The sequence below is a fragment of the Microcaecilia unicolor genome, chromosome 3, assembly GCF_901765095.1.
Source record: "Microcaecilia unicolor chromosome 3, aMicUni1.1, whole genome shotgun sequence".
NCBI lineage: Eukaryota > Metazoa > Chordata > Amphibia > Gymnophiona > Siphonopidae > Microcaecilia > Microcaecilia unicolor.
In genome coordinates, this window is record NC_044033.1 from 509,137,592 (window position 1) to 509,152,863 (window position 15,272).

General features: G+C 42.4%; 1 protein-coding gene across 2 annotated transcripts in view; it reads right to left on the minus strand.

Annotated features, from left to right (window-relative positions):
- Nucleotides 1-15,272, minus strand: part of NT5E (5'-nucleotidase ecto) — a 502,044-nt gene that overhangs the window by 344,594 nt on the left and 142,178 nt on the right. For both annotated transcript variants that reach the window (XM_030199135.1, XM_030199136.1), the window contains exon 7: nucleotides 9,091-9,240. In XM_030199135.1, coding sequence (XP_030054995.1) covers nucleotides 9,091-9,240 — 150 coding nt within the window. The remainder of the gene's footprint in view (nucleotides 1-9,090; nucleotides 9,241-15,272) is intronic.

Sequence of the window (15,272 nt, forward strand, 5' to 3'; positions counted from 1 at the left end):
TGCATTTGCTATATCAGCCCTGTATGTGGTAGCTAGATATAAAAGCTTACCTATGGCTGATCTATATTGGATGTTATCTGGTAAAGGTTCTCTTACTGTTTCATCCTTCAGAAAATCAGTGATCATGGGAGTGCTTACAACTTGGGCATCTTGCATACCTAACTTTCAATAAGCTCATTTATTTTCTGCTTCTGGCTTAGAAGATAAGAACCATCATTTTGTTTCTCAATTTCTATACCAAGATAGTATGACACATTACCAAGTTCTTTTATCTCAACATTCTGGTTTAAACACTTTACAATGTCCTTGTACTCTTGCTCACTTTTGCTTGCAATGAGCAGATCATCAACAAAAGCTAAAATGTATGCATATTGTCCATTTGTGCACCTAGTGTACAAGCATTTATCTGCTTCACCTTGCTTAAATCCTAAATTTGTCAATATTTCATGCAATTTGTCATTCCAACATTCTGCACTTTGCTTTAATCCATAAAGACCTTTGTTTAATTTACACACTAGCTGTCTTTGTTTTGTATTTATGAAACCTGTTGGCTGTTCCATGTACAAGTCTTCAGTTATATCTCCATGAAGAAACGCTGTTTTCACATCAACGTGGTTGACTTGCATGCCTTTTGAGACTGCAATGCTCAGAAGTGTTCTGATTGTCGTGTGTTTCACTACAGGTGCAAACACTTCATCAAAATCTTCTCCATAATTTTGAAGATATCCCTTTGCGACTAATCTGGCTTTATACCTTTCCACTTTTCCTTGTGCATTCCTTTTTAACTTGAATACCCATTTGCATCCTATAGCTTTCTTGCCAGGAGGTAATTTTGTAAGAATCCAAGTATTATTTTTATCCAATGCATCAATTTCTTCTTGTGCAGCTTTATGCCATTCAGCAGCTTCTTCTGCTGGCATTTTCTCAATCTCATCCCATGTTAAGGGCTCTTGAGCTTCTGCTGACTTTGTTAGGTAAGACAGTCTTGGGGGTGGAACACCTTTGTTTTCCCTGGATGAGCGTCTGACAACAGGTTGGTCTGACCTTTCCGCATCCTCTAAATCTGAGAGTCCTTCTCCAATTGATTCCCCTTCTCCAACTGTACTGTCTTCTTCAATGATTCTTTCTATGTCTGCTTCCTCTGCCTGTTCCTCGTTAGATACAGGTGAGTTGCTTTCAGACATCTGCCTTGGTATGGCATTTATATACACTGGCATGTCTATTATGGTTCTAGTTTCATATTCTGGATGATAAGGCTCATCTGGGATAATCCAGCCTTTATCAACCCTTTTGTTTTCATCAAAACATGTAACATGTCTTATGCCAACAATGCCAGTTTTCAGATTCAAAATTCTATATCCTTTGTGTCCTGGAGCATAGCCAACTAAAATGCCCCTTTCTGTTGTGGAATCCAGCTTATGCCTTCTTTGCTTTGGTACATGAGCATATGCTGTACTTCCAAATGTTCTTATGTGTGACAGGTTTGGCTTCCTACCATGCCATGTCTCATGTGGTGTGCGCTCAGCGCCTTTAGTTGGCATTCTGTTTTGTAGGTACACTGCTGTGAGAATGGCTTCCCCCCATAGTCTTTTAGGGAGATTGCTATCTGACAGCATACATCTGGTCATTTCCACAAGTGACCTAAATTTTCTCTCTGCAACAGAATTTTGCTCTGGTGTATATGCTACTGTTGTGATATGCTGAATGCCTTCTTGTTCTAGAAATGTGCGCATGCTGTGTGAAGTGAACTCATCACCATTGTCGGTCTGAAGAACCTTTGGTTTTCTTTCAAATTTATTGCTCACCATGGCTACGTATTTCTTCAGCATGTCTGTGACTTGACTTTTCTCTTTCAGCAAATAGGCCACACAATATCTAGAGAAATCATCCAAGAATATTAGCACAAATCTGTTATTTCCCAATGATGGGATATTAAACGGTCCACATAAGTCACTGTGTATTAAGTCCAGTACTTTATTACTCCTATTTCCTGTGTATGCAGGAAATGAGGGTCTCACACCTTTTTGAGTAACACAGTCTATGCATTTCTCCATTTTACCAGCATCTGCACTTATCTGAATGCCAGTGGCCAGTTGCTTACTGTAAAGATCCTGGATCACCTTAGAATCACGATGTCCCAGGCGGCGGTGCCAGATTTCCAGACTACATTTACCATCATTCTTCCTTACTTGCGCCATATGTGAGGCTTCACCTGAAATGTTCAGCTTATAAACATCATTATGCATAAAAGCTTCAGCATACACTTCATCATTTTTAGAGATTGTGCACTTACTGTTTTCAAAATGAATCACAAATCCCTTCTTATCTAATGTAGATACACTAAGCATATTGCAAACTGCTTGGGGAATATACAAGACATCACTTACAGGAATTTCTTTAACTTCATTAGACACTTTGCATTTTAAGAATCCAATACCTTTTGCTTGGATCTTAGCAGTCCCTGCGTTTGCAGTTTTAAGAATACCTTCCTCTGGACACATTTCCTGAAAGAAATTCTTACAATTGGTTAAATGGCATGTGCTCCCCGAATCCAAAATCCAAGTACTTTCATTTGAATTATTATTTACCATAGTCAAAGATTTTTCTGCCATTAGAAAGCCCTTGTGTTTATCTTTGTCCTTCATACATTTCCTGGTTTGAAAATTCTTTAGTTCCATTGGCTTAGGTGAGCTAGAGGGAGTGTTTTGTGTTTCCTTACACCATTTAGATACATGTCCCTCCTTTCCACATGAGTAGCAAATCAGCTTGCCCTTGGGTGGAGTTTTCCCATAGCTCCGCCTTCCTCTGTTCTTTGCCAAGAAATTTGTTTCATTTCTCTCTGACTTGCTTTGAGAACACATCTCCTCAGAATCATTTATTATGCATTCCTGCCTTAGTTTTGATGTTGTCTGTTCAAAAGATTGCCCTTCAATGGCCTCATTTACAGACCTAAAAACATCAAACTTCTTTGATAGTGAGGTAAAAAGAAATGCTCTTTTCAATGCATCACACATGGGAATTCCAGAAAGTTCTAACTTTTGAAATGAAGACATAAGATGCATAATGTGATCATTACATTTACTTTTATCCCTTAATTTGGTTTCATTCAACTCTGCCAACCAAATTGGTTGCTGCTTTGCATATGTAGTTGCATACATAGTTCTCAGTTTATATAAAATGTCCTTTGGTGTATCTTTTCCCTCCACTAATATGGCTTGTTTCTCTGAGAGAGCTTCCAAAAGCATGCACTTCACATAATAGTTTGCATTGTCCCATTCAGCCATATTTTCAGCTGTTCTGTCTTGGTCTAAGCATATATTTAATCCTTTTGCTCGAAGGAGACATATGAATCTTAGTTCCCACTTCTGATAATTAAACTCAGTTAATTTAGGCACCTTGAGAGAATAGAAAAATGGTGAATTTCTTCCCTCAGCCATTTTCTTAGCCTTCTGTCTGCTGTGTGGGGGGAGAGAGAGACAGACTGAATCTTTCCTTTAAAACTTAAGAGAAAAATGTGGCCTTTTTTTCTGCCTGGTAATATTTCTCTTCTTTTTCAATTCCTGGCCCTGGGCCCATAACCCTTTTGTTGGATTATTTGTAGTAAATAATTAGCAGATTTTAGTACACACAGCTTCAGCTTTAGAAATGTTAATTTCTTTCTTCATCTCTCTCTCATTCACCCCTGAATAATTCACTGCTGAGTCACTTTAAAGTTGAAGTAACAAAACATCTGTTTACTCACAGTTTGTAGTTAGATTATAATCAGACAGGCTTATATATACATATTACTATACATTTGTATTATCAGCTCCTTCCATGTGCTTAGATGGTAATGGATGCTCACACCACCATAGATCCTCTCAGGTTAGGAGAGATCATGAGCTCCATGTGCTGCATCTGCTGTGTCTAACCCCCACAGGAAGTTGCATAGCTGTGTGACCTCTCTAAGTAATTCACATCAGAGGTCACAGAGTAATCACAGAGAAATAATAGGTGACAGGCAATGCATGTAAAATACAATTACATTCCAACACCCACCACCAGCCCTGCCTCCCAACCACCTGCTCTGGCACAGACCGTACAAGTCTGTCCAGCACTATCCCCGCCTCCCAACCACCAGTCCCGCTTCCGACCACCGGCTCTGGTACAGACCGTATAAGTCTGCCCAGCCCTATCCCCGCCTCCCAACCACCAGCCCCGCCTCCCGATCTTGACTAAGCTCCTGAGGATCCATTCCTTCGGCACAAGATTCCTTTATGCTTATCCCACGCATGTTTGAATTCCGTTACCGTTTTCATTTCCACCACCTCCCGCGGGAGGGCATTCCAAGCATCCACTACTCTCTCCGTGAAAAAATACTTCCTGACATTTTTCTTGAGTCTGCCCCCCTTCAATCTCATTTCATGTCCTCTCGTTCTACCACCTTCCCATCTCCGGAAAAGGTTCGTTTGCGGATTAATACCTTTCAAATATTTGAACGTCTGTATCATATCACCCCTGTTTCTCCTTTCCTCCAGAGTATACATGTTTAGTTCAGCAAGTCTCTCCTCATACGTCTTGTAACGCAAATCCCATACCATTCTCGTAGCTTTTCTTTGCACCGCTTCAATTCTTTTTACATCCTTAACAAGATACGGCCTTAACAAGATACCCTTATAACATCTGTGTGTCGTATGGGTAAAATGCTTGGTATTAGGTCTTTGCAGGTCTAAGTAACAGACATTCCGAGACACGCCCAGGCTTTGAACCGTTGTATATCTCAAAGACTACTCATATGTCCAGCTCCACGCCCAGACTTTGAAACTCCTCACTTCACCCTTCCACCCAGTCTAATCAGTGCCTGTGATCTTCTCCATTTGCCTGCCCACCCTACTGAGATCGGCACTGAATGTAGCCTGGTTAGCAACCACCGAGGCGGGTCCGATGATAAACAGTCACCCAGAAGAGGGAATTAGTTGGCATACAAACCTCTACGCTGCGGTGATCTTCAGTGTACTCTGGTGGAAGAGGATTACGGTGAAGGAGTGGTCACAGACAAACGGTCCAACGGCAGCAATTGTGGTAGGTTACCGGCGAAGTGGGTTGAGCCACCGTCACGGTACAGTCAGGTCTAGACTCGGCTTCCACGTGGCCTGGGTGGGCCCAGATGATAATCCTAGTCGGTTAGGCCCAGATAGTAATCCTATTCGGCCCGATCTAGTTCGAGGCACCGGGTGTTGAAAACAGCTCCGCAGTAATCTCCACTACTCTCGTAACAATCTGAGATGATTAGACAGCTGTTTAAGTCGGTATCACAGTTGGAAAATTACCGGAATTCACCGCGGGCCCTCGGATCAGCAACTCTTGCTGCTTTCTATATTGCCGCCATAATCAGGAGATGGGCGTCCGTCCTATCAAGGTCACCCAAATCAGTATAATTGAAAGCCGATTTTGGGCATCCTCAACTGTTTTCCGTCGCAGGGATGACCAAAATTCATGGGGGCATGTCGACACCATAGCAAAGGCGGGACTGGGGCGTGATTAAGAGATAGGCGTCCTCGGCTGATAATGGAAAAGAGAAGGGCGCCTCTGACGAGCATTTGGCCGACTTTACTTGGTCCCTTTTTTTTTTTCACGACCAAGCCTCAAAAAGGTGCCCGAACTGACCAGATGACCACCGGAGGGAATCGGGGATGACCTCCCCTTACTCCCCCAGTGGTCACCAACCCCCTCCCACCCTCAAAAAAAAACTTTAAAAAATTTTTTTGCCAGCCTCAAATGTCATACCCAGCTCCATGACAGCAGTATGCACGTCCCTGGAGCAGTTTTTAGTGGGTGCAGTGCACTTCAGGCTGGCGGACCCAGGCCCATCCCCCCTACCTCTTATACTTGTGGTGGTAAATGTTGAGCCCTCCAAACCCCCCCAAACCCACTGTACCCACATGTAGGTGCCCCCTTTCACCCATAAGGGCTATGGTAGTGGTGTACAGTTGTGGGGAGTGGGTTTTTGGGGGGGGGGGGGGTTGGAGGGCTCAGCACACAAAAGGTAAGGGAGCTATACAGCTGGGAGCAATTTGTGAAGTCCACTGCAGTGCCCCCTAGGGTGCCCAGTTGGTGTCCTGGCATGTGAGGGGGGCCAGTGCACTACGAATGCTGGCTCCTCCCAAGACCAAAGGGCTTGCATTTGGTCGTTTTTGAGATGGGCGTCCTCGGTTTCCATTATGGCTGAAAACCGGGGACAACCATCTCAAAAACGACTTAAGGACGACTATCTCTAAGGTCAACCTAAATTTGCTGATTTGGGCGTCCCTGACTGTATTATCAAAACAAAAGATGGAAGCCCATCTTGTTTCGATAATACCGGTTGCCCCGCCCCTTTACGGGGCCGTCCTGCCAGGACGCCCTCATGAAAACATGGGCGCCCCGTTTGATTATGCCCCTCCTTGTATCTCATATAAAAATGATTTGGCTCCCACACACTTATCCTTATCTCTATATATAAAAGGCAATACCAACGTTCTATGAAACCTCCAGCCGGAAGTGTGAAGGGGGAGAGATATCCGGTTTCCCCATGAGTGTCTGCCCCGCCCTCGCTCTCTCTCTAACACAAACAGTGAAGGAAAACAGCAAAGCAGGAAATCAAATCGCTCTCTCTGTAACAATGAAGGACTCAGAGGGGGGAGGGGAGAGAGGGCAGGGACACACACACTCCCACATGCACACAGAAGAAAACCTTGCTAGCCCCCGTTTCATTTGCATCAGAAACGGGGCTTTTTTACTAGTGTCAATATAATTCAAATGTCCATATAAAGAATAAATTTATCCCAGTGACCTCAGCTGTGTGTATTGCCAACTTTACTGAATGGCAATCAATTCAGCACAACACTCTTCATTGGTTCACATTTGTTAATGCATTTTTCATTTTATTCTTATTCATTTTTTAGTTAAATTATTGTAATTAATATATCAGATACTCATCTTAAAGATGTATCGGACCCAGGGGTTGATGTTACTGCCCCTGGGTCCGATACATCTTCAAGAGAAACTACTGAAGAAAGAAAAGGGGGACGCGAAAAAAACACTACCCCTTCGCAGCGCGGAGAAAAAAAGAACTGAGGGAAGCATACGTGTGTCGCCGGCGGGAAGTCGTTCGCGCATGCACAGTGCATAGTCGCTGCACACGCCGCTCCTGAACTTTCTAAATTTTTCTAGTTAGAATTCCGGTCTCCTGGGCCGTCGCGGACGACGACCCATCAGTGATTATATCCAGCCTGCTTGTCCTCGGAGAATAAGTGTTATAGGGAAAAACAAATTAGGAGATGACACATACAGACATGATAGTGCAGGGGACCTGCAGCAGAATCTCCAAGTGGAGATAGGCTAGGACTCCTTCGCATTGAAGGCAGAAGGAAAGGGCTGTATTGTGCGAGAACAAGGGCAAGGAAGAAATTGAATATACGATGAGTGGACAAGCAAGCAGATGCATCTTGGATATTGTATTGTGGAGTACCACAAGGTTCCCCCCCCCCCCCCTTTTTTTACTGATTTTGTTTAATCTTTACTTATTTTCACTAGGAGAGGTTATTTGACCATTCAATATCCCTTACTTTTCTTATGCAGATGCTGCTGCTTTAGTTTATCTCCACAAGAAAACTATCGCAGACACTGTTTCATATATGAATAGGATTTTTATATATATACGACTGGACAAGGCAGCAGGGATTGAAGATGTAATCTAAAGAAGAAAAATTCTGTGGGCACAAGGAAAGCAAAATATGAGGCTGGTAAAGCCTAGTGATAGCCTGTACTCAAATCCTACTGAGCTGGAAGTCAGGACTATTGGTACATATTTAAGCATAGAACTGAATATATATATATATATATATATATATATATATATATATATATATATATATATATCATATCATATCATATCATATATATATATATTTAAGACACCTGCTTTAGATACATGATTATCTAGCAGAAACTCATTTTAGAAGTGTTCAGGAAATTGTCTTATCTAGTTTAGACTACTGCAATATTATGCTGTTAGGTCTACCTAAATGACAATTGAGTCCAATTGTCTTCAGTTCACTACAGAATGTAGCTGCTAAGGTGATTTTGGGAAGCTCTGAATTGAATAGAGCATTACTTTATTTGAGAACCCTTCACTGGCTACCAGACTGAGTTGATATACAGTTTAAACTATTACTATTTTTGCATAAGATGAAATGGCCCCAGTTTACACAAAATCTTGGGTCTCTTGGTATGGTATGCACCTAAATACATATTGCACTTAGAGGCAATCTAAAGCAACACTGCCTTATCAATTTCGACTGCAAGAGCATAAGAAAAGATCAGTAGCAGGAAGAAGGGAAAAACTGTCAAATTGTTTGCTCTTGGAATTGAGAAAATAGAATTCTTATGGCCAGTATTGCAAATCCTTGAAAACCTGGCTGTTTGAAAGCTGTTATAAAAACTAATATTGTGTTATTTATCTGATTAGGGAGGCATCAAAAAGAATCAGCTGGAAATGGGGATTGACTAGTTTATGCCGTTGATGAATGATATATTTTGGGGGATTTGTAGGATGGTTTAACTTCTATCCTAAGTGTGGACTAGGATTATATGTCACCTTAAGCTACTGGTTAAACGGAATATAAATATCCACATTAAATTAAATTATGCTGATTTCAATGCTTGGAGGAGGTAGTCTTTGCATGCTGCGAACACAGACTCACACTGATTCGTAGTCTGAAGAAACAGACACTGTTGCTGGAATATGGGCACACAGAGACATGAAACATATTCTGGCAGCCTGTGGAAAAACAGGTGCTGATACTGGGGAAAGGGCATATTCATAGGAGCCAACTTTTCAAAAAAAATTTTTTTTGTTTGTTTTTACAGGTGGTGCATTCCCCCTCCCCCTCTCTCCCCCGCCCCCCACGCTTTTTACCGCTGCTGCCGGCCGCCGTAACCCCGATGAGGTAAGTCAAGATGACTTTTAAAATTCGGAGGGAGGGGGCCTGGAACTGGAAGGGAGCTGTACCTGTAGTCAAGCTGAAACAGTAATACACTTTATACAGCAATGTACAAAGTTCAACTTACCCCCAACCTGCAGGAATTCTCCTTTGCCTGAACCATATCTGTGAACACTATGCTCAAATGCCGCTCTTAGCGTTGATCCTTTTACTTCAATCAAATCAAATGTGCCTCCAAAAGGCAAAACCGAGATCAGATCTTCCAGAGTAATGATTCCTGTACATGGAATAGTTAAAAATAGATTCAACAGTTCCAAGCAAGAGCTCAATAAAACTGATTACATCTATCAGTCAAATTATTACTGCTGTAAAAGATGATTACTTTCTACAAAAGCTAAATACAGTGGTGGAAATAAGTATTTGATCCCTTGCTGATTTTGTAAGTTTGCCCACTGACAAAGACATGAGCAGCCCATAATTGAAGGGTAGGTTATTGGTAACAGTGAGAGATAGCACATCACAAATTAAATCCGGAAAATCACATTGTGGAAAGTATATGAATTTATTTGCATTCTGCAGAGGGAAATAAGTATTTGATCCCCCACCAACCAGTAAGAGATCTGGCCCCTACAGACCAGGTAGATGCTCCAAATCAACTCGTTACCTGCATGACAGACAGCTGTCGGCAATGGTCACCTGTATGAAAGACACCTGTCCACAGACTCAGTGAATCAGTCAGACTCTAACCTCTACAAAATGGCCAAGAGCAAGGAGCTGTCTAAGGATGTCAGGGACAAGATCATACACCTGCACAAGGCTGGAATGGGCTACAAAACCATCAGTAAGACGCTGGGCGAGAAGGAGACAACTGTTGGTGCCATAGTAAGAAAATGGAAGAAGTACAAAATGACTGTCAATCGACAAAGATCTGGGGCTCCACGCAAAATCTCACCTCGTGGGGTATCCTTGATCATGAGGAAGGTTAGAAATCAGCCTACAACTACAAGGGGGGAACTTGTCAATGATCTCAAGGCAGCTGGGACCACTGTCACCACGAAAACCATTGGTAACACATTACGACATAACGGATTGCAATCCTGCAGTGCCCGCAAGGTCCCCCTGCTCCAGAAGGCACATGTGACGGCCCGTCTGAAGTTTGCCAGTGAACACCTGGATGATGCCGAGAGTGATTGGGAGAAGGTGCTGTGGTCAGATGAGACAAAAATTGAGCTCTTTGGCATGAACTCAACTCGCCGTGTTTGGAGGAAGAGAAATGCTGCCTATGACCCAAAGAACACCGTCCCCACTGTCAAGCATGGAGGTGGAAATGTAATGTTTTGGGGGTGTTTCTCTGCTAAGGGCACAGGACTACTTCACCGCATCAATGGGAGAATGGATGGGGCCATGTACCGTACAATTCTGAGTGACAACCTCCTTCCCTCCGCCAGGGCCTTAAAAATGGGTCGTGGCTGGATCTTCCAGCACGACAATGACCCAAAACATACAGCCAAGGCAACAAAGGAGTGGCTCAGGAAGAAGCACATTAGGGTCATGGAGTGGCCTATCCAGTCACCAGACCTTAATCCCATTGAAAACTTATGGAGGGAGCTGAAGCTGCGAGTTGCCAAGCGACAGCCCAGAACTCTTAATGATTTAGAGATGATCTGCAAAGAGGAGTGGACCAAAATTCCTCCTGACATGTGTGCAAACCTCATCATCAACTACAGAAGACGTCTGACCGCTGTGCTTGCCAACAAGGGTTTTGCCACCAAGTATTAGGTCTTGTATGCCAGAGGGATTAAATACTTATTTCCCTCTGCAGAATGCAAATAAATTCATATACTTTCCACAATGTGATTTTCCGGATTTAATTTGTGATGTGCTATCTCTCACTGTTACCAATAACCTACCCTTCAATTATGGGCTGCTCATGTCTTTGTCAGTGGGCAAACTTACAAAATCAGCAAGGGATCAAATACTTATTTCCACCACTGTAAATAAATACAGGAGCTCTCAGCAAGAGCTGCAAGCAGACAAGGTTTTCAGGCTATATAGAACCAATGTATTTATACACGTATGGTCTATAAACAGGGCTAATTGACATGTTTTGTTAGTCAGATACCAGAATTGTTTGCGATGCTTAAGGACTGAAGTTCAGAACAGGGTCGTAGCCAGATGGCCAATTGTGGGTGGGCCTGAGCCTAAGGTGGGTGGGCATGGAATTCATCTCCCCCCCCCGTTTGCTCCTCTCTCTACCCCTCCCTGCCCACAAACCCCAAATATTAAATACTTGAGCTGGTGGGGATCCCCAAACCCTGCCAACTGAAGATTTCCTCCTCCTCAAGCAGCCAGCACTCTTCCAAATGTCAGCCAGCAGCACTTGCTTCAAATTGATGCTGCCGCTGGCAGGCCGTGCATGCTGTGCATGCTCAGTGCTTTTACGTGCGAAAACTGAGCATGTGCAGAAGGGCCAGTCTCAGCCTCAGTTCAAGGCAAGTGCTGCTGGCCAACATTTGGAAGAGTGAGGACTGGCCATGGACAGAAAATCTTCAGCTGGCAAGGTTTGGGGATCTCCACCAGTCACAGCAAGAGTGTCACAATTTTGGGTTGGCCTGAGTCCAAAATGGGTGGGCCCCGGCCCACCTGTGGCTACGCCACTGGTTCAGAATCCTTGGCTTAATATCATTCCTTGCAAAACACCCTTTTCATATACAGGGTTTAAGCACTCCTAATCAGGGATGGCCCAAGGCAATTTGCTGCCTGAGGCAAATAAGATGGCATCCCCTCCCACCATCTCCTCCTCAAAACTACAATCAGAGAGTAAGGGGGTTGGGTGTCATAGTAAACAATTAAAAAAGTAAGTTCCCAAATCTGTCTCTGGAAAAAATTATAAACAAATGGCAAAAAAAACAAACAGAGTATGATCAATAAAGGAGATAAATAAGTGAGAGGATTGACCTAATACAGTTCTGGGTGATCGATCAAAATATCTAATAAATAATACAGAAGTTCTCAGAGTTATAAACTCACCCAAGCGAGGCACCACAAAAGTGAATCATGCCTCTAAGGGTGGACGAATTTTTCAATCATAGAGCTTCTCTTAAATATTTTTTATATAAAATTTTGAGCAAAAACACCCGTGCTCTAATAAATACTAAATAATATATATATTCTTCTCTCACAAATCTCAGAACCAAGTGAGTCAATCCTGTTACTTTCTCCAAAAAACCTTGTGCACATCAAAAATAACAAATGTGCTATAATCATCTAATTCTAATCCTCTAAAAATATACTGTCTCTGTAGTGATCATGCACAAAATTTGTGCTATCTACATAATAATCAATCAACAAGTAAGCACTTAGTGTTAGATGGTCAAGAGAATCCTCAATGGGTGCAGTCCTTGTCAACAAATTATCTCCCTGTCTGGCTGTATTCCAGTTCAACTGTATATCGTGATTAAACCAGAGAAGGTAAATTGTATCTGTCACCAAAACTTTGGATACTCCAATGATGCCTTTTACCCTCTCTACAAGGCTGTCCACTAAAAGGCTGGTCCCGTAGGACCTTGTTTCAACTGTCCAACCTCTTGACTTAGCTGCTTTAAACAAATCCTTTTTTTTATTTTATTATTTATTCATTTAGTCAATATGAACAAGAAACCTCTTGTGTAAGAAAGTATCAGTTAACTAGGAACTGTTACAAGGAAAATACATAGAAAGGGCAAATAATTCTTTACGCTTTCAAAATTATAAGACACTCAAGTCCATAATTGGAGATCCACGATTAAGGTAATTAAAGGGAGAAAATATATCAAAGGATTTTAGTTATAAAGTATAACATTTTCTGCTAGGAAGTTATACATTTTCTAATGCTTCTCCGTTTTAACTGAGGTAACTAATGACGACAGATGTTCAGGTTCAGTAAATACATATTTCTTGCCCCCCAGCCTTACTATACACTTGCAGGGGTATCTTTAAAAAAAGCCCCCCCCCCCCCCCAAGTGTATTATTTCAGGTTTGAGAAGCAAAAATTGTTTCCTCCGCCGTTGAGTCTCTTTCAAGACATCAGGAAATAAGGAAATTTTAAAACCCCAAAAGGGTTTTTCCTTATTATGGAAAAAAAGACGGAAAATCCAATTCTTATCAGGCAATAAAGCGACAGTCGCCACCAAGGTGGCGGCCGTCGCTAATTCAGAGTCTGATGTCTCAAGCAAAAGCGAAACATCAATAGGTCTTTCAGTATCTTGATTCAAGTTCTTTTCTGGGACATAATACACTTGAGAGAAAGGTGGAATGTCCTTTTCCAAGATATTAAAAGTTTCTGAAAAATATCGATTCAACATCTCAAGCGGAAGAACATTCTGTATCCTTGGGAAATTAACAAATCCTTTAAGGTAAAATCATAACGAGTCCGACATTGCAGGGTTTCGAATAACTTCTTCAGGAACTCTGAATATGATCATTTTATACTATCTTCAAGGAATAAAGAAGTGCCTCTCCTCCGTCATTTATCTGCTACTTGTGAAAACGAGGTATTTTAAATGCTCTCAGGCAGGAAATGATGTCATCATGCATATCCAATAAGCAATTAATGATGGATATACCCTTACCATTGAATCACTGAATTATAAAAAATGTATGTACCTTATGGGTTTATAATAAAAACCGAAATTAAATAACTGTATTCCATTCAATAAGATCACTCAATCTGTTGGGGACCATCGTTCCCAATTCAAAAATTCAAAATTGTTCTTTTCTATTTAGGATCTGATCCATGTCTCCTCCTCTAATGGGACGTACTACCTGATCAATAATAAGCCATTTCAATTGCATAAATTGGTGATTACATTCAATTAATCTCTATGTTGGAACTTGCCTATGTATGTTTTTTTCAAATAGTACTCTGGAATGCAAGTTATACTCTCTTTAGAAACTTTCACTTTCTATTGGAGGAAAAGACCTCAGAAATTCGCACTATTTCTGCTACCTTTCCTTTGCTGGTGATTGACCACTCTATTGAGGATAAGGTGCAGAGTTGTCATCAGTCTAAAAAACCTCCTTGTAATTTTAAAGATATGCAGCTCAACATCTCTCTCTACTGTGTGCAATGTGTGGCCCACCCCAATGGAAACAGGAAGTTACCTCAGAGAGGGCGGGGCACCGCAGTAGAGAGAGAATGTTGGGCAGTGCTTGTGAATCACTGCTGCCACAGTTAGACTCGGGGGAAGAGAGTTGAGGGAGGGAGGGAGGAAGGAAAAGAGGAGATGTGGGGGGTGAGGGGAGGGAGGGGAGTGTGGCTCAGCTTGGCGGTGAATAGAAGGAAAGATGCTGGAGGAGGAGTGTGCTAGAGTGCTGGCTGGCAGCAAAATGTCACTCCCTTGCAGTGCTGCTTGAGGCTGCCGCCTCACTTAGCATCATTATAGGGCCGCCCCTACGCCTAATAATGGAATTAAAAGCTGTCTGGATCTCTCTCCTACTAATTCTTTCTGCACTAGCAGCAAAATCCTATGATGCATTGAACTTACACTTCTAAACAGAATTTAAAACTCTGTTCGCAATGAAACGTCTTTGAAAAATTCAACTAGCTAAAGATTAACAATGACATGATGAAAATTTACAATGGGAACTTTGAAATATTGTCTCTAGCTGTGTTTCGTCTATGACACACTAGAATAGGCTAAAACTATCATATTCCTATGAGTGTTTCTACCACTAGTGCATGCTAATTTTGCACGCCTACAGCGCAGCTTAGTAAATAGGGCCCGAAGTTTTGTGACTATAAGAAAATTAGAAAAAGCGATAATCAACTTCCATTATAAAGAATTATCAAAGAATATAGCATACAAAATAGATGCCTAAAAAATGGCAAAGGCAACCAACAATGGAGCATTCAAAAAGCATATGAGGCAGACACAAAGCGAATGCTACATACCTGTAGAAGGTATTCTCCGAGGACAGCAGGCTGATTGTTCTCACTGATAGGTGACGTCCACGGCAGCCCCTCCAATCGGAAACTTCACTAGCAAAGTCCTTTGCTAGCCCGCGCGCACCGCGCATGCGCGGCCGTCTTCCCGCCCGAAACCGGCTCGAGCCGGCCAGTCCAGTATGTAGCAAGACAATACACTTCAAGGGAAGACACAACTCCAAAGGGGAGGCGGGCGGGTTTGTGAGAACAATCAGCCTGCTGTCCTCGGAGAATACCTTCTACAGGTATGCAGCATTCGCTTTCTCCGAGGACAAGCAGGCTGCTTGTTCTCACTGATGGGGTTATCCCTAGCCCCCAGGCTCACTCAAAACAACAACCATGGT